The sequence below is a fragment of the Micrasema longulum genome, unplaced genomic scaffold (assembly GCF_059751315.1).
Source record: "Micrasema longulum isolate JH-2025_06_02 unplaced genomic scaffold, ASM5975131v1 h1tg000820l, whole genome shotgun sequence".
In the NCBI taxonomy this organism is placed as follows: Eukaryota; Metazoa; Arthropoda; class Insecta; order Trichoptera; family Brachycentridae; genus Micrasema; species Micrasema longulum.
Window position 1 is genome coordinate 85,031 of NW_028278012.1, and position 23,988 is coordinate 109,018.

The 23,988-nt window shown below is 33.9% G+C and overlaps 1 protein-coding gene across 1 annotated transcript in view; it reads left to right on the forward strand.

Annotated features, from left to right (window-relative positions):
* The window catches only part of LOC148278835 (leucyl-cystinyl aminopeptidase), a 71,498-nt gene that overhangs the window by 35,660 nt on the left and 11,850 nt on the right, over positions 1-23,988 (forward strand). Inside the window, exons 10-14 of the mRNA XM_088230807.1 lie at positions 4,038-4,117; positions 7,233-7,345; positions 12,261-12,397; positions 17,479-17,572; positions 18,880-19,047. Coding sequence (XP_088086933.1) covers positions 4,038-4,117; positions 7,233-7,345; positions 12,261-12,397; positions 17,479-17,572; positions 18,880-19,047 — 592 coding nt within the window. The remainder of the gene's footprint in view (positions 1-4,037; positions 4,118-7,232; positions 7,346-12,260; positions 12,398-17,478; positions 17,573-18,879; positions 19,048-23,988) is intronic.

Genomic DNA, 23,988 nt, shown 5'->3' on the forward strand with positions numbered 1-23,988 from the left:
TTTCTTGCATAGATAATTTATTTGATTTGAAAAAAAAATACTATATCTTATTTTTTTTAAGACATTTGTTCAATAAATTGTGAAGCTGCGTGGAAAAGAACCACTGGTTAAACCTGAGGATGTTAGAGCGCTTGCCTCCTCCCTAATAGCCCGATACTTTACGGATCTGAGCTTGGAGGGGGAGATCTAAATCTTTGCTAACAAAATGAGAACTCTGGCCATTCGCTGTTTAAAGACCCGCGGTGCTCTTCTGAACCGCTATTGCGGCCGTAGAAAACACTGTATCTCGTGTATTTTGTATGTAAATACGTGAGAGAAATGGTTTTTCTACGGCCGCGAGAGCGTTTGGAATACCAGCCCAGGGCGCGCATGGCGAGAACTAGAAGAGAATAGACTGGTCGTGGTAATTTCGTGAGCTTAGCACTGTCCCCTATTTAAAAGAATAAGATTTTGTATTGTATATATATTAACCCTTACGCTGCTACGCAGGTTTTCAAGAATCTAATCAGAAATCCTCTTATTTATACATTTCAAAAATATTTTATCGAATACGTTGTTTTCCAAACACACTACTGTTTTATCAATTAATAGCAATTCCAAGAAAAATCTTCCATTTCATAAATATCTAGTTCAAACCCAATGGAGTGAGCAAGATAGAAAATTCGTGCCGCAAATAGACAATTTTCGTACAGCGGTTGCAAACCCTTTCTAAATTGAAAATTAAAACAAACAAAACTGATCTCGTACTGCAATCTCAAGGCGCATTGTTATTATTGAAACGAAATAATTATGATAGTTTTTTTGTTGATTGCGGGGCAAAGTGCTCTGTTATATATATATTTTTTTTTTATATATGAAGTTGCATTATTCAATACCTTGCTTGCAATGTACAAGGTTAATATACACTTCAAAGCGACAGCCATTAACTTGTTTACTTAAAAATATTTACTTTACTGAAAAACTTTATTTCGTCACTTTATAAAAGGATCAGTAAGATGTCTCGGCTGTGACCTGTTTCAAGAGGTAAGGACAGAAAACTCGTCAGAAGAAGGCGGACCGTTGCCATTCGTCAACAGATCCTCCGATCCACCTGAACAGTGTTCGGCATTTGGTGTCCTGCTATCATTGATACCTTTTATTGCCTTCACTATATCTGTCATGTATAATGATACCTCTCTTGACAAGTCCCTGTGACTAATCACTACATGCACATCGTGTAAATCCTCATTTAGACTTCTGCATCGCGCCTCCAGTTGCATTCTCTGCAGACTAAAAAAGGGGCAATGCATCAATAGATGGGAGACATCTTAGAGAGTAACATCATCGCATGGGCAAGTGTTGATCTCAGATATTTTGAATCTGTGTAAATAACTCATAAATCCGCCATGTCCTGTCAGGATTTGTGTGAGTTCGTATCCTGCACGCCGCAGTTTCCTAAATTCAAAAGCATGGTAAATAGATGGAAAAAAAAATTTTGTTACCTTTCCTGTGGGTTCTGCTAAATAGCGATCATTCCAGAGCTGTAAAGTTCTGCTTCTTATTTTTCTCTTAGCAAAACTTATTGGGAAGTCAGCAAAATCAGGAACTGTTTTTTTTAATGTTGCTTCCCGAGCCTTTTCGTCAGCTCTTTCATTGCCAATTATTCCGCAGTGTCCTCGAATCCAGCCAATGTACACATTTTGCGATCGATTTTTTAATATCTGGATATCAGTTCGTATACTCATGACCATTGGGTTCACCGAATTACGATCCGCAATCGCGTGAATACATGATTTACAGTCTGTCAAAATCGTTATATGTTTCCATCTATTAGGCTCTGTTATATATTATCAAACCTACCACTTCCATAAATGCATGCTAAACAAAAATTGAGTAAAATATATCTTGAAATTTGTTGCAACAGAGAGGGAAAACATTTTTGCCAAGGGAATATGGAAGTCTAGGCATTTACAGGACTTATGATCTGTCATTGGCTGGTTCAAATGACCACTTTACACACTGCGAAATATTCACTATTCTGGGTATGTTTACACATCCACATTCATGGTTATTTTTACATTACCCCAACTCTTCCAACTGTTAACTTTTGCAAACTAAAAGAGCTGAAACCTTTATTAATGTCGGTGAGTTTCATCTGGATAAATTATTTTACCTCCTAGGTAATGCCTAAAAATACTTTAAATTTTTTATGCAAGTTATTTTAATCAACAATATTTTCAGTATGTCCAAATGTTTGTAGGGAGTTATTTAGATTGAAACTTAAAGGTATCCGGTAAATGTACTAAGTGATATTATTTCTTGGTAGTTGTCATAATATAATTTTAATTAAAAAAAATAATGTTTTTTTACATCTGTCTCACAAATTGATATCTCTTCTAAGAAAAATATTCCGTTTCACTAATAGCTAGTTCACGCATAATGGATTGAGTGAGATAGACAACAGTTGCCGAAATTACAAACAGTTGAGGTAAATTACATATTTTTTACATTTATAGATATTTTTAATCTTACTTTGTTACTTTAACTAACAATTTAACTCTGCAAAGCGTGTTTTTTATTATGAATAAATTTACAAAATATATCATTCAAAATGATAGCGGATAGTAAAAGTGATAAAGAAATAATAGTATCTCGCCGAGAAACTCGGAGGCTTAGCAGCTGAACCTATTCCAAAGTGAATTAGACAATAATGATATCTTTTTAAGTGATAGTGATAACAATTTATAATATGACTCTTACGAAGATCACGAAATCGAAGAAGCTTTTTCTGAAGTATTTTTGGATCAATATCGAGCTGATATACCTCATTTACGTTTTCTTTGTAGAACAGTTTGTAGAATAGAGTTTGTATAGTAATAATTACGTTCTGTTAGTAGAGTAATAATTACTACCTAATGAACAGCTAAAATATTTTGATTTCCTATTACTGTGGGTACCCATTATAATAAATTAACAAATGATTTTTTTAATATTCAAAGGTCCTAATTGACAATCATTAGGTTCCATGGTGAATTATTTTTATGTTTTATGGCTCTTTACTTATTTGTTTATATTCTTAATTATGGGGTTTTCCGGTGATATAGGGACCTCACTAGATAAGAACTTTTATATTAAAGGTAAAGTATTCAATTAGTTATTCATTACGGAAGTACATCAATATTTTCGTAATCACTGAATCGGGTTTAATAGCGGGGAAAACACCGAATATAATTATTTTCCTCAGATGTCATATAAGTGATAAAAAATCTTACTATTAACATTGATTTATTTTTTATTTCACTGTTTCTGGAATGTAAAAAAGTTCACTGTTTCAGGTCCCGACTAACTAGGAGTTTCCTGTGTTTAGTCGTTTCTCTTTTCTTAAAAGCACTGTGAATTTAAACATCATAAGTAAGTTTATAATGAGGATGTTTAGTGGTTTAAAAAAATAAAATGATTAATAGACGAAGCTTTTTTTTTCAATTTTTATGTATCGTATTATCAGCGCTACGATCTTTTAAAGTTTTGTATTTCTGACATTAATCCGCGTGTGACGTCGCAAGGTCTCTTCCCCTTCTTCTCGGTTAGTTCTGTTGATTGGTTTATTGACGATTAGCAAACCGGAAATCTTAAACAACCCTCTTATCATTGGTTGATTCATATGAACAAGTGACGTCGTTCAAAGTTGTTCGTTTTCATTAAAATATTTTTAATTATTTTTTATTCATTTTCAAGAAACTTTGCTGTACAATTTAATACTTAAATTTTTACTGCGCGTAAGAAAATATTTTTTGTATTAAATTTTCCGTAGGCCTGAAATAGGTACAAAACTAAATAATAAGCCGTCGAATAAGTAATTTTTATGTTTTGAAAATGTTTTATACCACTGGCAGTTAAGTGCAACAAGCAGTTCCCGAATTCATTTACCCTTTTGGGGATTATGACGTCAGCATCAGTCTAGTTAGAACTTTATGATAGGGATTAACAACAACGATATATCGTTGTTTAGCAGTATAAGGGTTAATGTTAATTAATTGAAATATTAAATATTGTTTCAGAGCCATCTTGGATGCAGCGGTCGGAATAATTGACCGATATGAAACCTTTCTTAATATTTCATTCCCTCTACCAAAATTAGGTAAGAGTTATTCCATAATTTATTAATTTATTTTCAACAATGTTTTAAATGTGTCCAAATACTTGCCGACTGGCTGGATTTTCTCCCTAGGGAGTTGTTCATATTTAAAATTGTTGCAGCAGAGAAGAAAAACATTTTTAAGAAGGGAATATGGGAGTCTAGGCATTTACAGGGCTTATGACCTGTCAGTGGCCACTTTACACCACCACTCTGCCTTTGTTTGAACATCCACATCTCTGTTTTTTTTTTGTTTTCAGGCGTTGCCCAGTAGGAGAATTTGATCAGCCGGATGAATCTCACCCGCATGATAAAGGTTTCAGCTCAATTATTTCACAAAAGTCAACAGATGGAAGAGTTGAGGAGATGTGGATGTTCAAACACCTACATGTGTTACCACTAGTAAAATACGAAATATCCTAAAGTTCAAACTTTTGAAAAAAAAACATGGATACATATTGGTCAATAATTCCTTTTCAATAATTAATGCAAATAAACATATAATTTAGCCCTGTTACAGCAAAATAAATTAAAAATTATAAATACGCCGCTCATATTACACGCGTGCGTCCCCCATCTCTGTCATTAGCCTACTGAATCTGTTTTACACAACACCCGCCACAGAACAGCGTCTCTGTCTTCCTTGTTATGAGTTGTATCTTCGTGCTCTCTCTTATACAGATGTGTTGCCGAATTAGCGGTCATTTATTCTTCGCGTAGCAAGGATAAATATGTTTTGTATGTACATCCAGCATAGTTTATAAATTTTACTTTTCAAATCCGGTGTGAAAATGTCCATTTGAAGATTACATAAAATGCAACTTTATCATTTAAAAAATAGAAGAAATACATCAAGTCTTGTATCCTATGTCGACTATGGTCCTTAAAATATAGCTTGATTAAAATGACAGCTGCCAAACTAATGTCACTGGTGATGGGAAATCACTGATCGCTGGTCATGTACCGATCAAATCGATTTTATTATTTTTTTCATGCAAACATGAAACTCTGTTTCCGAAAATTGATATAAAAACGCAATAACAAGCCTATTATAGAGTGTTTAAGACAATGAGGAATTCCAGCCCAACCCGGAATTAAATTTTAAAAATGTTTTCGTGTACACGTAAATATTTTTAAATTTTGAAGTAGGATGATAAGATATCTCAAAAACGCACGCAAAAATAAAAAAAAAATGTTAAAAAAAGTATTCATTTTAAAATCCTAAATAATGACGTCACTCCTTATATCTACGTGTAGTATTTCCGGTTTCCGCTTTAAAGCCCCCGCACCTTGTAAGGAACGTTTTGACCATAGAAAAAAAATAGTTTAATTTGTGATTGGTGATTTGGCGGCGAATAATTCGATTACGATCTACGACCTGAAGTCCGGCAAATAATACTTTGTTGACATTTTAACCAGAGATTATGTCAACTTTCTAGGTTTTTCTAAATCGAAACGTTCGTAAAAACAACCATAACATAGAAATGAGCAAATTACGATCAACTAAATGAAGTAATCAAACCAATATTCCATGGATTCTTGTCAGTTTTGTTATTGGCTGGAGAAATACAGCTTACCGCGGTCAGTGAAAGTAAGAACGCCAACCGTTTCATGACGTCACTACTGAAAAGTGACACACTGATTACAGTCATTTGGCGCGGTATTTGATAAATGTAACTTTAAAAAATCCTATCTTTGTAAATAACGAACAAAAAAAAATTTAAAAAATATATTTTTGCTTAGTTAAATAGTACGCTAATAGAAAATAAATAAATTAGAAAACAGTGGAATTCCTCATTATTTACTAAAAAATAAAACATTAAATACTTTTTTTCATGAACCAATAAATAATTATTTTTTTTATTCGATCGATTTGTCCAATCTCTAACATTTTTGCAAAATAACGTAACCTTGTAAGAACGTCGTTAGTAATTAGGTTGGTTTTAGTTTTTTTTTACTTTTATAGCTGATTTTTTATATAATTATGTTGATTTATATGTCAAGCATTGTATTAAAAAAATAAATTAACACGCCAGATACGAATGATTTTTCGTGTGTCAATATAAATCACTCCTTAGACGTTACTACAAAGTTATGTCGCCACTTTTGCTGACAACTGTCATTCTAATCAAGCTATATTTTAAGGACTATAGTGTGACATCTAGCCACACTAGAGTTAAAAAGATTTTAAAAAAATAATGATCTCGTAACTTATTTATATTGTCAATATTTTGAGTTAGACAAGGACTGGATTCAACTCCCTGGGGAGCTGTTTATATTAACATATTACAACAGAGATGAAGAACATTTAAGAGAAGGCAATAAAGAAGTCTAGGCATCTACAGGGCTTATGACCTGTCAATGGCTGGTTTAAGTGGCCACTTTACACACTGTGTAACATTCACCATTCTGCCTATATTTGAACATCTATATTCCTTCAATTATTTCATCTGTTGATGTTTGTGAAGTTAAAGAGCTGAAACCTTTATTTATGCGGGTGAGATTCATCTAATTGAATTATTTCACCTACATACTAGACTAGGCAACGCCTGAAAATATTATTTTTTCAATTTCTATACTTCTTCATGGACCAGATAATTTATCAACAATATTTTGAGTTTGTCCAAATTTTTGTAGACAAGGACTGGATTCAACGCCCTGGGGAGCTGTTTATATTAACATATTACAACAGAGATTTCTTAAATGTTCTTCATCTCTGTTTTGAACAACATTCTATATTTGAACATCTATATTCCTTCAATTCTTTCATCTGTTGATGTTTGTGAAGTTAAAGAGCTGAAACCTTTATTTATAAATAATTCAATTAGATGAATCTCACCCGCATAAATAAAGGTTTCAGCTCTTTAACTTCACAAACATTAACAGATGAAAGAATTGAAGGAATATAGATGTTCAAATATAGGCAGAATGGTGAATGTTACGCAGTGTGTAAAGTGGCCACTTAAACCAGCCATTGACAGGTCATAAGCCCTGTAGATGCCTAGACTTCTTTATTGCCTTCTCTTAAATGTTCTTCATCCCTGTTGTAATATGTTAATATTTATATTGTGGTTAAAGGGTGTATGTACATAATTAATTGATGATTGTTTCATTCCAGATATGGTGATAATGGACGGCCTTGAAGACACGGCGGAAGGTTGGGGATTGTTAGGAATCGGTACAGCTCTACTCCCTGATAAGGAGACCCTCGAGAAGCTGCTGGCACATCAGGTAGAACAGTCAAACTTGTTTCTATTTTGTAAGACACGGCCGATCTGAGACGCCAAACCGCATTTTGTCAAATTTAAGTCAAGACCAATATTGCTCATTTAAACCAATAGGCCCTTTTCTGCCTTTTTTCTGCCATTTAAACCACAGGGCCTGGTGGATTGGCGTGGCATGTGTGAAAAGGGCCATACCCACCAGAGTGGGTCGATGATGTATGAGGTTTTTTTTATTTTTTTAGACATCAAACTGAAAGGGGTCTAAAAAGTTGCATTTTGGATCACATTGAACGTATACATTATTAAAAAAAATATTCCATACTACTTTTGGCCCTCAACCGAGGTTTGAAGTTTATCACTGTCAGAACATTTTGTTAATTATCTATGTTGATAAAATTATTTTGCGTTAGTAAAGAAATAACTTAATCACATTACAAATTCGAACGCGCTTTAAAACTACCGAAATGGAAAAAGTTTACACTCCGCGGAACTAATCCCGTCGAGCGCCTGGCTAATATTGACGAAAATAATGGCCTATTAAAGCAATGCTACCCATTTATTGCAAAACAAAGTGCAACTCGCGCCCTTAGATGCTTATTTAATAAGATTTAATGCACATAATAACATTTAATTGGACTGATTTTCTTACTTAAATACGAAATGACAGCCGGTTTACTCCGAAAAATCAACTTTTTCGAAAACTTCAATATATATAGTTATATAGTTGGATAATTTATAAAGCGCCATTTTTGTGAAAATTACCTCAAGGGCGCTGTACAATAAATAAATATCCCAGTACGTCTTGCAGCTACAGAGCGCATGGACGATTGGGATTCTAGTTCCTCGTTTTCAATTAAGATCAATCAAAAATTATAATAGATAGGAGCTAGATTACAGGACGTCTTGCAGCTACAGAGCGCATAGACAGTTAGAAATTTAGCCCCCATTTACACATTTTAAAAATTGACAAATAAATTTAGTGTATAAAAAAAAGTAAAAAAATAATATGAATAATAAAAAGGAGTAAGATTACAACACGCTTTGCAGCTACTAAGCGCATAGACGATTGGAATTCTAGACCCCGTTTACAAAATTTAGGTATTTTAAAGTTGATATATGAAAGCTAGATAACCAATCATCGTGCAGCTACAAAGCGCATGGACGAGAGGAATTCCAGCAAAGTTAAAACAATATCAATAAATTTATAAAAATTCAAGCTCTGGTTGACGGCCAAAAGTGTGTAGATGTGTAATGTCACCATGGTTGTTCAACATATACATCGATAACTGTATGAAAGAACTGAAAGATTGAAGAATCTGAGCAAAAATGAGTGGTATTACTGTTAACTGTCTTCTGTATGCGGATGATGCCGTGCTTCTTCAAAGTAGACCTGCAATTCTTGGTAACAAAAGTCTACGATGTATGCATGAAAAGCCATTATCTTATGAATGTTGATAAATCCACAGCGATGGTTTTTGAAAGGGATAAAAATATAACTAAATGTGAGATCAGTTTGAACGGAGATATTCTGAATCAGGTAGAAGAATTTGTGTATCTGGGAAGTATGTTTACTAGGAATGGAAAGACTGAGAAAGATATTGAAAGGAGGGTGAGTGCCGGGAACAGGGTGAACGGTGCACTAAAATCTACTTTGGCAAACAAATATTTATCGCAGGAGGCTAAACTAGCAGTTCACAACGGAGTTCTAGTGCCAACTCTAATGTATTAGAGCGAAGTATGGAATTGGAAAAATGATGATGAAAGTAGGTTAAATGCTGTCGAAATGCGATCCCTCGGGAAAATGTGTGGCAAATGATGTATGATAGTTGCACAAATGTCGAGATCCGTGAACTATGTAAGGCTGAGACATGCATTATCCACAGAATCAAGAAAGGGGTGCTGCGTTGGTTTCGACATGTAGAGCGAATGGACAACGAAAGAACGGCTAAAAGGATCTACGATGCGAATGTTGATGGACGCAGGAAGGCCGAGAAAGACATGGCACGATTAAGTCCATCAAATACTTGAAGATGGACAAGTCAAAAGTAGGAATAATCTGCGTGCGTGCATGAGAAAATCTATGCATGTAGAGGAAGCGAGGTCTGTATGCCAAGATATAGTGATATGGCGTTCTATCCTTTCTGCCTACCCCTACGGAGAAACGGCGTGGTGGTTTGTTTGTTTGGCTATGAAGCTATGACCAAAAAAATAATAATTACTACCTCAAGGCAATCCGGTCTATCTTAGTGATTTTTTAAATTAACAATGTTTGAGTATGTCCAAATGCTTGCAGACTGGCTGGATTTCCTCCCTAGGGAGTTATTTATATTTGAATTTATTTCAACAGAGAGAGAAAACATTTTTGAGAAGGGAATATGGAAGTCTAGGCATTTACAGGGCTTATGACCTGTCATTGGCTGGTTTAAGTGGCCACTTTACACACTGTGTAACATTCACCATTCTACCCATGTTTGAACATCCACATTTTCTCAACTCTTTCATCTTTTGTGAAGTAAAAGAGGTGAAACCTTTATCACGTGGGTGAGATTCATCCGGCTGAACCAAATCACCTACTAGGCAACGCCTGAAAACAATCCAACTTAATTGGAAAATTCCATCAATCCAACTATCCAACAAAATTGGAAAATTCCAACAATCCAACAGAATTGGAAAATTCCATCAATCTAACAATAATGGAAAATTCCAACAATCCAACAAAATTGGAAAATTCCAACAATCCTACAAAATTGGGAAAATTCCATCAATCTAACAATCTAAAAAAAATGGAAAATTCCAACAATCCAACAAAATTGGAAAATTCCAACAATCCAATAGAATTGGAAAATTCCAACAATCTAACAGAATTGGAAAATTCCATCAATCTACCAATCTAACAAAATTGGAAAATTCCAACAATCCAACAAAAATGGAAAATTCCATCAATCTAACAAAATTGGATAATTCCATCAATCGTTAGATAAATAATGGAAAATTTCAACAATCCAACAAAATTGGAAAATTATTACAATCCAACAAAATTGGATAATTCCATCAATCGTTAGATAAATAATGGAAAATTCCAACAATCCAACAAAATTGGAAAATTATTACAATCCAACAAAATTGGAAAATTCCAACAATCCAACAAAAATGGAAAATTCCATCAATCTAACAAAATTGGATAATTCCATCAATCGTTAGATAAATAATGGAAAATTCCAACAATCCAACAAAATTGGAAAATTATTACAATCCAACAAAATTGGAAAATTCCAACAATCCAACAGAATTGGAAAATTCCAACAATCCAATAGAATTGGAAAATTCCAACAATCCAATAGAATTGGAAAATTCCAACAATCTAACAATCTAACAAAATTGGAAATTTCCAACAATCCAACAAAAAAGGAAAATTCCATCAATCTAACAAAATTGGATAATTCCATCAATCGTTAGATAAATAATGGAAAATTCCAACAATCCAACAAAATTGGAAAATTATTACAATCCAACAAAATTGGAAAATTCCAACAATCTTAACAAAAATGGAAAATTCCAAAATTCCAACAAAATTGGAAAATTCCAACAATCCAACAGAATTGGAAAATTCCATCAATCTAACAAAATGGAAAATTCCAACAATCCAACAGAATTGGAAAATTCCATCAATCTAACAAAATTGGAAAATTCCAACAATCCAACAGAATTGGAAAATTCCATCAATCTAACAAAAATGGAAAATTCCAACAATCCAACAGAATTGTGAAATTCCATCAATCTAACAAAATGGAAAATTCCAACAATCCAACAGAATTGGAAAATTCCATCAATCTAACAATCTAACAAAAATGGAAAATTCCAACAATCCAACAGAATTGGAAAATTCCATCAATCTAACAAAATGGAAAATTCCAACAATCCAACAGAATTGGAAAATTCCATCAATCTAACAAAATGGAAAATTCCAACAATCCAACAGAATTGGAAAATTCCATCAATCTAACAAAATTGGAAAATTCCAACAATCCAACAAAATTGGGAAATTCCAACAATCCAACAGAATTGTAAAATTCCATCAATCTAACAATCTAACAAAAATTGAAAATTCCAACATTCCAACAAAATTGGAAAATTCCAACAATCCAACAGAATTGGAAAATTCCATCAATCTAACAATTTAACAAAAATGGAAAATTCCAACAATCCAACAAAATTGGAAAATTATAACAATCCAACAAAATTGGAAAATTACCAATAGATATATTTGAAAATCTTGATGTAAATTCTATAAAACAACTTTATGCAAAAGCTTTGTTACTATACGCACGTAAACATTATTTTCTACCTTCCGATACAAATACAATAGTTACTAGATATTCCACCCTGATACTGCAAAAATATGACAAAATAAATACAACCTTCGGTCAAAGAGGATTGACCTACTACTCGGTTAAAGTGTACAATCTACTTCCATTATCCATAAGGACAATTAGTAAGTTTTCACAATATAAAATTGCTATTAAGAAATGGATAGTGGAGGTGGGTTGCGCACGGATCGATGAGTGGATCAAGCCAAATATGTAAAATGTGTGTACTGTTTATGAATTTTATTAATTAGTCTATATAAATTGGTTATGTTTTTTATGAATATTTTTGTTTTTTATTTTGTTTATTATGTTAATTATTATTAGGTTAATTGGTTTCATTACGTTTTTTTTATTGTTCTTATTTTTATTTTTTTTTACTTTGTTAAATTTATTTCATAACTTTGTTAAATATTATTATCTTAGGCATGTTTCACATTTTTGTAAAATGTTTCCCTCGGCACGGGACACCCCAGTGAGGGAACATTATTCTGTATAAAAAAAGAATACAAACAATGTAAAAGTTTAAATAAATTAATAAAGAAATTTTGATTTCAGTGGCTCGGTGGTTTGGTAACGCCCAAGTGGTGGGGCTCTCGCTGGTTGACCGAGGGACTGGTGGCTCTGCTCCAGCACGCCCCGACTTCCCCTATGGACGACTCTCTGCTTCTGGAACACACCGTACCAGCCCTTGCGTAAGAAACACTTTAGTGTGTCCGAATGTCTGTAGACTTGTAGAGAATTTAATCTGCAAGGTGTTTCGTCTTTATCACCGTCAAACCCGATGGGTGACCCGTCTGTATAAGCGATTATGCGCAGCTTACCATTATGTTTGACTATTCGTAACAATGACATTCGTGAACATGAGTACTAAATCAGTTTAAGATAAAAGGATACACACTAGCATTGGTTGTCTGAACTGAACTCTTGTCCGTCTGTGTTGTTCTTGTCCCATAGAAGGGAAATGGTAAATTACAAATCTAAATAGTAGACTGACTCGAGAGAACCACGCGCCGACCATGCTCTAGGACCCGTTTCGTCTGCTTCAAGGTCTGAGAGATTGTTAGGACGATTAAGGTCTTTGCATAGGATTGTTTCTACTGTTGGTATTAGGAAAATGTTTTTTGCGAGGAATTCAGTACTATGACGAAAAGTCATTTCGCCTGAGTTCGATAGGGATCATGTTAGGATCTGTGTTAGGATTTTGCCGGTAGTGTCTCGATAATTTGATGTTTCTCTGTGATTTGGTAAAGATGCGTACTGTTTTTCTCCTGTTGCTTGAGCGCATGTTGTATTGGGCAAATTATTCTAATGTTTCCTATATGTATTTGGGTTCGTGTCGTTGATTGATTTGTTTGTATTACTACGTTCTTCTTCCTTTCCGAGGCGGGATCTGGAGCGCGCGGCCGCGGTCTCAATTTGGAACTAACTCTGTATTCCTCCACAGTAATACTGGGAAATTAGAAAAAGGCGATTGTGCTGACCATGTGTATTTGATTGATCACAAACTGACAATACCGCAGTGAGGGGTACAATGAAAGTTTCTAAAGTTTATTTGTTTTGTTATTTTCGCCGTTTGATTTTAAAGAAATATTAAATTTTCGCTTAATTAGTTTAAAAAAAATTGATATTGATATGCGAAACTGAAGAAAGACTCGAGTCTTTATGAACAGTTTCGGGAAAGGGGTGGATGCTTTCATTGTATTCGTAATAATTTACGATAACTTAATTTATAGAAAAACAAACAAATAATTAATATATTATTGTTATCAAAAACATTTTTCACTTTGTGGTATGACATTTTACACTTATTTGTTTATAAATTTGTATAAACCACTTAATTTTTTTAATTACACTTCGACCGGTTTCGAGGTTACTACCTCATCGTCAGGAATTTAACTAACTTATAATGAGGAACTTCAGCCCTACGGGAAATTGGATACAAAAAATGTTTTCTTACGCGGGGTAAAAATTAAAGCATTAAATTGTACCCCAAAGTTTCTTGAAAATGTACAGAAAAAATAAAAATAAATATTTTGATAAAAACGCACTACTTTAAATGACGTCACTGGTTCATGTGAATCAACCTATGATCTGAGAGCTTTGGAAGATTTCCGGTCTGCTTGTCGCTTCTGGACCAATGGGAAGAACTGAATGAGAATAAGCGGAAATGAACCTCTGACGTTACACGCGGAGTTATTTCAGAAATACAAAACTTTGAAAAATCGTAGCGCCGATAATGCGATATATAAAAATTAAAAAAAAAAAATTTTGACTTAGTTTAACAGTCTATTAACAAATAAAAAGAAATAAAAAAACCACTAACTTCCTCATGCGTTGCTATTTATATAATAAAATATTGTATGAAAAAGACGGAAAATTGAAAGAAAGAGTGAGAAAGAAGATTTAAAAAAATCATAACGGGAATAGTTTTAAAAGAGGACTCGAAGTTGAATTTAATTGATTATTTATTATTTGAAGTTTTTGATTAATGGCTTTACTAATTTCTAATCGTTCTAAATTATCTAAACGAAAACCACTTTTATTGACATGCAAATTTTCTACGCACGTTTCTTGATTAAATTCATGGTTTTCGGATATAAGATGATTTGCGAATTCCGAAAAATTATTATCGCTCAGACATCTTATATGTTCTTTGATTCTAACTTTGAATTTACGTGAAGTTTTTCCAAAATAGAAATTTGGGCAATTTCAACAATTTAATTTATAAATTCCCGAATGATTTAATTTATCATCCTTATCTTTACAATTTGTTTACTTTACCTATGTTATTATCAGTATAAAAAGCTGGCCTAATATTGTTAGATTAAGTTTGTGCTATATTATTAGAAAATGAATTAATGTACAAAATTCTACGAAAAATTCAAAATTCTTTCTTTCAATTTTCTGTCACTTTCATACAATATTTTATTATATAAATAGCAACGCGTGTAATTATAAGTTAGTTAAATTCCTGACGATGAGGTAGTAACCTCGAAACCGGTCGAAGTGTAGTTAAAAAAATTAAGTGGTTTATACAAATTTATAAACAAATAAGTGTAAATAATTAATACTTTTTGTAAATCATGGCACCGTTAGTAGTTTTATCCAAATAAAAATAAAAATATTAATAGGATCAGAAAGGTTTGGAATTTCGAAAAAATCGAAATTTGTTTCTTTTAAGAACATTTTTACTCAAAAAAAACTCGCAAAATTTAATCACAGAAGCCTATGCTATTGACAGATGGAACAAATACTTATTTCTTGTCACATTGTGGTTTTACTACCTCCCTGAGTGTTTGAACCGAGATATTAAAGGAGACAACTTTGTAATCAATTGCTCGGTAGATAAATACAAACGATTCTTAAGCATACCGTCTTGGTAGTTGTCAAAAGTCATATTAAAATCATTTTCAAGCAAGCATTTTTTGCTTGAATTGGGATTTATTGGAGTTTATAATCGCTCTGAAGTGGGTACTTTTTGTTACAGAAGCCAATTTAAAATATAAATGAGAACAATTTTAAAATTTCATTCAGTAACACGGACTAAATTTTCGGGGTCATTTGTTGGTTGGATTCGATCACATGTCTTCGAGATGACAAGCCGGGAGAACGTACCGAGGTAGATAGAGATATTACAGAAGTTAAGCATGCCGTCTCTGTATGTACCTCAGACAAGACCATCATTGACAAGACTATCATCCAAGTTGGGTTTCTGTGGATCGATTTTAAAATGGTTTCAGACTTACCTAACCGGTAGGTCATTGGCAGTAAAAAATTTGTGACACCACATCCAGTACCGTTGAGGGGACTAGTGGAGTCCCGCAAGGATCCCATTTGGGTCCGATGCTTTTTGACATTTTTATCAACGATATTGTTGACATATTTAATGGTGTCGAAGTTTTGTTGTTTGCTGACGACATGAAAATTTTCAGAGTAATTAACACTATTGATGATTGTATTACTATCCAACATAACTTAAATAAACTATTTTTATAGTGCTCAACAAATAAACCCCAACTAAATGTAAAGAAATGCCAAATCATGAGATTTCACGGGAATGAGTTTCCAATAATGTTTAATTATTCTATTGGCAATTCTGAGCTTGTATCCGTTTCCGAAATACGTGATTTAGGTGTTATTTTCGATACCAAATCATCATTTATTGGTCATATTAATAGCATTAGTAATAGGTCTTCAAGAATGTTGGGTTTCATAATCAGAACCACTGAAGGTTTCAAAGATATTGGTGCACTTAAAATAATGTACACGTCACTTGTAAGACGCATTTTGCAGTACAACTCTACAATCTGGGCTCCTCATTATTCTAGGCACCAATATTGTATTGAGAAGGTCCAAAATAAGTTTTTACGATTTATTAATTTTAAATTAGGTGTTGGTATTGAATTTTTAAATTATAATTTTTTACTGTTTATTTTGGAATTATTAAGACTAAGCGATAGGAGATTTATAACTGATTTATTAAATTTATGTAAAATAATCCACTCTATGTTTGACACCCCCGCAATTTTATCACTAATTAATTTTAATGTACCGAAAATGACAAGCTCGGCAAACCTACCAATACTGTGGCAACAATACTTCGACATCATATGCTAAAAATGCAGTCGTCAATAGACTTCACACACTAGGCAATGAGCACCGCGACGTTAGTGACTCATTTCACATGAAATTTAGTACATATAGAACGGCTCTTCTTCTTTATTTCATTGGTAATAGTTCTAGCTAACTGTTTGTTACTATTGTTAAGAATTGTTTTAAAGTTCTTTATTAGTTATTAACAAATTACAACAGGGATGGAGAATACCTTAAATTAGGTAATATGGTAGTCAAGGCATTTACAGGGCTTATGACCTGTCATTGGCTGGTTTAAGTGGCCACTTTACACACTGTGTAACATTCACCATTTTGCCTATGTTTGAACATCCATATTTCTTCAATTCTTCCATCTGTTGATTTTAGTGAAGTCAAAGAGCTGAAACCTTTATTGTTGCGAAGAGATTCATCTGACTGAATTATTTCACATACTAGGCAACGCCTGAAAACAATTTTTCAATTTTTAAACTTCTTGGACCAGTTGGTTTCATTACAATATTTGAGTTTGTCCAAATGTTCATTGACAAAATACTGGATTTCACCCCCTCGGGGGTCATTAAGATTAACAAATTACAACAGGGATGGAGAATACCTTAAATAAGGGAATATGGCAATCAAGGCATTTACAGGGCTTATGACCTGTCATTGGCTGGTTTAAGGTTTTTTTTTTCATTTTTCATTTCTTTTCTTGAATTAATTTATAAGTACAAACTATTTCTCTTCATCATTTTTTTTACATCATTATATATTTGTATACATAAATATATACTATTTACCTAAGTATTAGTTTTAAATAATAATACACATATTTTTTTATTTTTTTTAATGTTATTCAAAATTTTTTTCGTAGTTTTTTTTTTGTAAAGTGGTTCAAAGTATTTCTAATACAAAATTATCTTATTTTTATCGATAATTCTATAACTGGTAATATTTAATTTTTTTATATAGTTAATCTTTTTTAGACTTTCTTAATTTGTCAATTAATAATATTGTTTTAAATGCTCTGTATTACTTATGCTTACATGTATGTATATTTAATTTTATTTGTAACTAATATGTAAAAGGCACTAAGTGCCGTTTATTTCAATAAAATAAAATAAAATTGAAAAAAACACATTGACGTCGACGTATGTATAAAACGTGTGATGATATTTTCCAGGTTGGACGCTCTCCCCACTGCTCACCCTGTATCCATGAGTGTCCAGGACCCAGAAGATATAGAAGCTGTGCAAGATGAATTATCATATCACAAGGTACGCTAAATATTTTTTGAGACTGTTTCTAAATAACAGTTTAAAGTAGCGTGTTTAAAAAATCTGGCACGAGAATTTTCTCAAACAGTTTTACAAAAATTGATTAAGCTGTTTCTTGTTACGAAAAACTGATCAGTTGCTAAAATAATATATGGCTGTCCGCTTATGGCCGCGACTTCTCAAATAAAACGAAAATCCTGTTATTAACTCTTGTGTGGCTGTAATGTCACACTAGTCGACATAAGACACAAGACTTGATATATCTCTCTTATTTTTTTAAATAATGTCACACTAGTCGACATAAGACACAAGACTTGATATATCTCTCTTATTTTTTAAAATGATTATGTAATTTTTTTATAATCCTCAAAAATTTGCACTACGCTGGATTTTCGTATAAAAAATATTTATCCTTGCTATGCGAAGAATGAACGTGACGCCAATCAGCATTAAAAATGTATAAGAGAGAGCACGAAGATAGAATTCATAGCAAGAAAGACAGAGACGCTGTTCTGTGGCCGGTGTTTGTGAAAAAAAAATTGGTCGGTTATTGAGCATGTACGCACGTAAAATGATCGACGTATTTATGATTTTGAAATATTTATGAAATATTATTTAAAAGGTTGTTTTTACACGAGAATATTTCAAAGTCCCTGGACTGGTACCTAAAGCGTAAGACTGATAATCTTACCTTCATGAAACAAAAATATGCTGCGATTGGTGTACCGATGCAAAGCTCTATGCACCATAAGTGCGGAAAAGGAATGATGATTTATGATTTTTTTATTTATTTTGCTATAACAGGGCTAAATTATATATACATTTTTATAAATTATGAAAAAATAATTATTTGACAATTATGTGTCTTTTTGTGTAATATTCTGTCTTTTGCTCACATTATGGTACATCACCGCGCGCAAAGGAACTATTTACCATAGTCTTTTAAGATAAAACCGTTTTACATCTCCTGACTAGTTTTTCGTTTTCCTAGGGTAAAAGGCCACGATTTTTCTCACGCTTCTTTAAAGTATTATTTTTAGAAACAGTTTCTTGAAGCAGTTAAATTTTCTCTACACCAACTGTTTTTTTTTTAAGCTGCTTTAGCTGTTTTGGAAAAACAACTGTTTCATTTTTTTACTACTTTAGTAGACAGTATAACAAGTTGCTTAGAACTCTGTTGATAGCCAACATAGAATCGCATAAACGGTCTAGTCGCTATTGATCTGTGAGATCCATTTATTTATAAAGGATACCAAAAAAATTTGCTAAGCAAAAAACGCGCACTCACCTTGCTATGTTACTCGCAGGGCGCGGCCCTGGTGGGCATGGCGTGGTCTGCGGCGGGCACGGGGGCGCGCGCGGCCCTGAGGGACTTCCTGTCGCAGTACGCGCGCTCGGCCGCCGACCCCCGCGACCTCTGGCGCCTCCTGGGCCGCCGGGCGAGGGCAGACCTACAGGTAAGCGAAAAAAAACTAGTTAATTCTATACCTGCATCACGTAAAATTACTTAAATATCAAAAGTAATACACAAGTTTATCTGAAATCTTAATCAAAGTATACACGACACCTCGCCTTGTGTATAGTTGAACTGTAGATAGGGGTGGCTCTGTAGCTGCTGTAGTCCGGCTATCTCGGATGTGACAGATTTCCCTGGCTGGTCGGCGGTGATATCCACCGAGAAGGGCGGGCGGCGGAGTCGAAGGCGGAGAGGGCGTACTTCCAATAAAACACGCTTAGTTTTTATTTATACACAACTTTATTCATAAAAAACACATAGGTTTTATTAAGAGCATTAGATAACGGTCATCAAGTTGACTGCTCTTATAATGATTTCTCTAAGGCATTTGACACTGTTAATCACGATATTCTCTTAGTTAAATTAATAAAATTTGGTTTCTTTCCTCAGTTAGTGATGTTTTTCATTATCTACGTAAAGAAGAGAAAACAGTTTACTTCATACGGAATATTTCAATCGGAACCATTTTCAATTTATTCCGGAGTACCGCAAGGTTCAAACCTTGGTCCTCTCCTCTTTACCATCTTCATAAATGATATCGCGAAGGTTATAAACTTCTCGCGATTTCATTTATTTGCAGATGACTTGAAATTATTCCTTGAGATTAAAAACCCAATCGACTGTTTGCGCCTTCAGTCCGATATAAACAATATCCTAGATTGGAGTAATATCAATCAAATGTATTTCAAAATGCGTAATTGTATCTTTCACTAGAGCATTGCGCACTGTATATCACAGATACGCAATGGCTGGCCACCAACTCATCCGTGTTTCAACAATTAAGGATCTTGGGGTAATCTATGAAAGCAGATTGACTTTTCATGCTCACATCGAGAGAACATGTGACCTTGCACTCAGGATGTTGGGTTTTATTCTCCGAACTGGAAGGGTTTTTGGGAATCCCCGTACACTCAGAATTTTGTACGACTCGTTGGTTCGCTCGAGGCTTGAGAGTGCATCGGTGATATGGAGTCCGCACGAAGCGAGATACTCCCTCATGTTGGAGAGGGTTCAGAAAAAAATTCTGAGGTATCTCTACATGAGGGAGTATGGCAGTGAATTTGAATTTGAATTAAAATTATTGGCACCGTGTCGCTGTCGGACAGGGTGCGGGACAGCATACATAAGCCGCAGAAGAGAGCGAGAGGGGGTCGGGCTGCCCCGGATTAACGCGTAGGACGCTCTCTCATTGCCTTGTAATTTTTATATTTTATTTTTACATCAGTACTTTTAAATTCATATAACACCCTCGGTATACATTTTACATAAAAATGAAGTATGCAGGCATCATCCCCGTGTCCCAATTAATACATAAATAACACGGGAAAAGATCCTAAATACCGATTAAAAAGGTGACACACGTTTTAGTGGGATTCAGTGAGGCCTAGTACCTCATAATCCTATACATATTTATGGCTAGAGTCTCGATATTCTAACGTCTGCCTCCGCAAGTGACATAATTAACCGTCTTTATTAAAGGAGCGGCTTATTAGATTACAAAAATCGAGACTCTTAGCCGAAATAAGCAAGAAAACTTACATATAGAAAAGTTTGTAAAAGCACCGGTGCCGGCCGCTCTGATTGAAGCGCCGCGTGCACCCCAGCGACGATTCGCAAAGCTTCAGCTGCCATCGAGGTCTAAAGCTAGGGTTTCCTAGGACAGCGGTGCCCGTATCTTAATGGCCGTAGTGAACGGTGATGCGGTGGACAGCCGTCGTAACAGTGACTAGAAAATGATTTCCTAGGAAAACGGTGTTAAATGGTGTTGATAACACCGTTTTCCTAGGAAACCACTCTCTAGTCCCCGTTACAACTGCTGTATACCGCATCACCGTTCACTACGGCCGTTAAGATACGGGCACCGCTGTCCTAGGAAACCCTAGCTTAAGGGTTTCTCGGCGCTCAGTCGAACATTTTTCCTCGTGCAGAAACCGCCTCCGTCTTTTTAAAAAAATTTCCATCTTTTAAAAAACACGCACTATCCTGGATACAAAATAAAGACATGAACTCTTTTTTTCTATGATATATTTTGTTGGCCTTTAATAATATGGAATACTGCGTATGCCTCCTAAGAGCCTTAACCACGCTTGCCTACTTTACAAAACATTGGGTCCTCGACGTCCTGGAAATCCACTGATGACTGTTCGTCGGCAGTTTATGTCAGAACTTCGGGACGAGAACCTGATTTGGGAGGACGCAAAGCAGTTGACAGCTGAAAGGGATTCATGGAGGCTATTTGTAGATACCATATGCTCCATCTAGGGAGTGGACACGGAATGATTATGAAATTTAAGTATCGGGGTGATTTTGTTATTTTTTTGGACAATGGGCCGGATATACGGCTATTTGACTTAAGGACTTGCCGGCAGAGACGAAGGAGCATATGAAGCAAGTGAGGCTGAGGCTCACTAAGAATTCATTGCTGTTCACCAGAGCCTAATATGTATTTTAATTCGCATTATATCAACACATTATGAAGAAAAAATAAATAGCAACCAAATAAAAATGAAACTTATAATATTAGAAATCAAACACTGATTTGAGTCTACTGAACACTTTATTTTATTTTTACAAATACAAAAAAATATAAAAACAAAAACTTCGTCACAATGAGGAATTCCAGCCCAACCCGAAATTAAATTTAAAAAATGTTTTCGTGTACACGTGAATATTTAAAAATTTTGGAGTAGGATGAAATATCTCAAAAACACACAAAAATAAATAAAAAATGTAAAAAATAGTATTCATTTTAAAATCGTAAATAATGACGTCACTCCTTATATCTACGTGTAGTATTTCCGGTTTCCGCTTTAAAGCCCCCGCACTTTGTAAGGAACGTTTTGACCATAGAAAAAAAAGAGTATAATTTGTATAATTTGATATTTCAACCGGAGATTATGTCAACTTTCTAGGTTTTTCTAAATCGAAACGTTCGTAAAAACAACCATAACATAGAAATGAGCAAATTACGATCAACTAAATGAAGTAATCAAAGCAATATTCCATAGATTCTTGTCAGGTCAGTGAAAGTAAGAACGCCAACCGTTTCATGACGTCACTACTGAAAAGTGATGCACTGATTACAGTCATTTGGCGCGGTATTTGATAAATGTCACTTTAAAAAATCATATCTTTGTAAATAACGCACAAAAAATATAAATATTTTTGCTAAGTCAAATAGTACGCTAATAGAAAAAAATAAATTAGAAAACAGTGGAATTCCTCATTGTTTCGCCTTGTTAGGGCATTTTCAAACGAATGTGAAGATCAAATGGATTGAATGTTCTTATATAGTTATATACATAATTCAAGGTACTAAAGTAGAAAAAAAAAATCCTAACTATAGCATGTACATTAATCATAATTGAGGGAAAAACCAATGGTTAAGGGCGAGGCTAAGTGTTTAGTAGGTAATGGGGAATTTAGGTATTTATATTTGAATTTCGGGAAAAATATAACAAAGTAAGTATTTGTTGACATACAAGTATGTATTGTGAAATAATTAATGAAGCTTTATAGTTTCGTAACTTTAGATAATTGGTGTCGAAAAAATATCAATAATATTATAATAATAGGTTGCTGTTCATTTTAATTTTAAAACATGATTGAAATATTATGAGGAAATTTAAATAAAGTATTATTATACAATATTTCTATTTTTAAGAATTTCTTATCAAAATATGTAAATGCAAGTGTAACATGATTCACCTATTAATTACGCGTCATATAAGCGTGCACAAAAAGGAACAAAGTGAAAAATAACAGTCTATTTAAATATGTTTAATAGTGGTGAAGATATTAGGTTGGTTTGTTCATTTATTATTTTAAAATTAGGATTATTTAGATATTTATTAATTTCCAATTGTTCAAGTATATTAAGTTGACGTCCCTTGCTTTCAACATGTAATGGAAATGGTTTATTTGAGATATGAATTTTATGTCTGTCGTAGCAAATAAGTGTCTATCGCAAGAGGCTAAATTAGCAGTTCATAATGGAGTTCTGGTACCAACCCTAATGTATGGAAGCGAAGCATGGAGTTGGAAAAAAAGGGACGAAAGTAGACTGAATGCTGTTGAAATGCGATCCCTCAGGCGAATGTGCGGAAAAACAATGGATGATAGGTGCCCTAATGTCGAAATTAGAGCAGAATGCAAGGCTGAGTTAAGCATTATCGACAAAATTAAGAAAGGTCTTTTGCGATGGTTCGGTCATGTGGAGCGAATGAATGATGAAAGAACGGCTAAAAAGATTTATGATGCGAATGTGTCTGGTTGTAGAAGTCGAGGAAGGCCGAGAAAGACATGGCATGATCAAGTACAACAAATTCTTGAAAGTGGTCATGTGAAAAGTCGGAATAATCGACGTGCGTGCATGAGAAGATGTATGAATGTGAAGGAAGCAAAGGAAGTGTGCCAGGACAGAGTGGTGTGGCGTTCTATCCTCTCTGCCTACCCCTCCGGGGAAATGGCGTGATGGTTAGTTAGTTAGTTAGTTAGTTGAATTTTATGATTATTTTCAATTAAGTGATTGGCAAATTGAGAATCTTGTTTTTTTTATTTTTAAAGGATCTTATGTGTTCTGAATATCTAGTTAAGAAAGAGCATCCATCTAATATTCACATTCGTTTGAAAATGCCCTAACAAGGCGAAACAATTGTCACGAAGTTTTGGTTTTTATATTTGTATTAATAAAATAGTGCTCAGTTGACTTAAATCAGTGTTTGATTTCTAATATTATAAGTTTAAATATGGAGTTCTACAAAATAAACACCAAATCAATCAATAATATAAAAATGCTCAAAGATGCCTACAAACATGGTCCGTAATGTGTTATTTACTTAAAATTTACGCATATTATATATACACGACACCTCGCCGTGCATACAGTTGAACTGTAGAC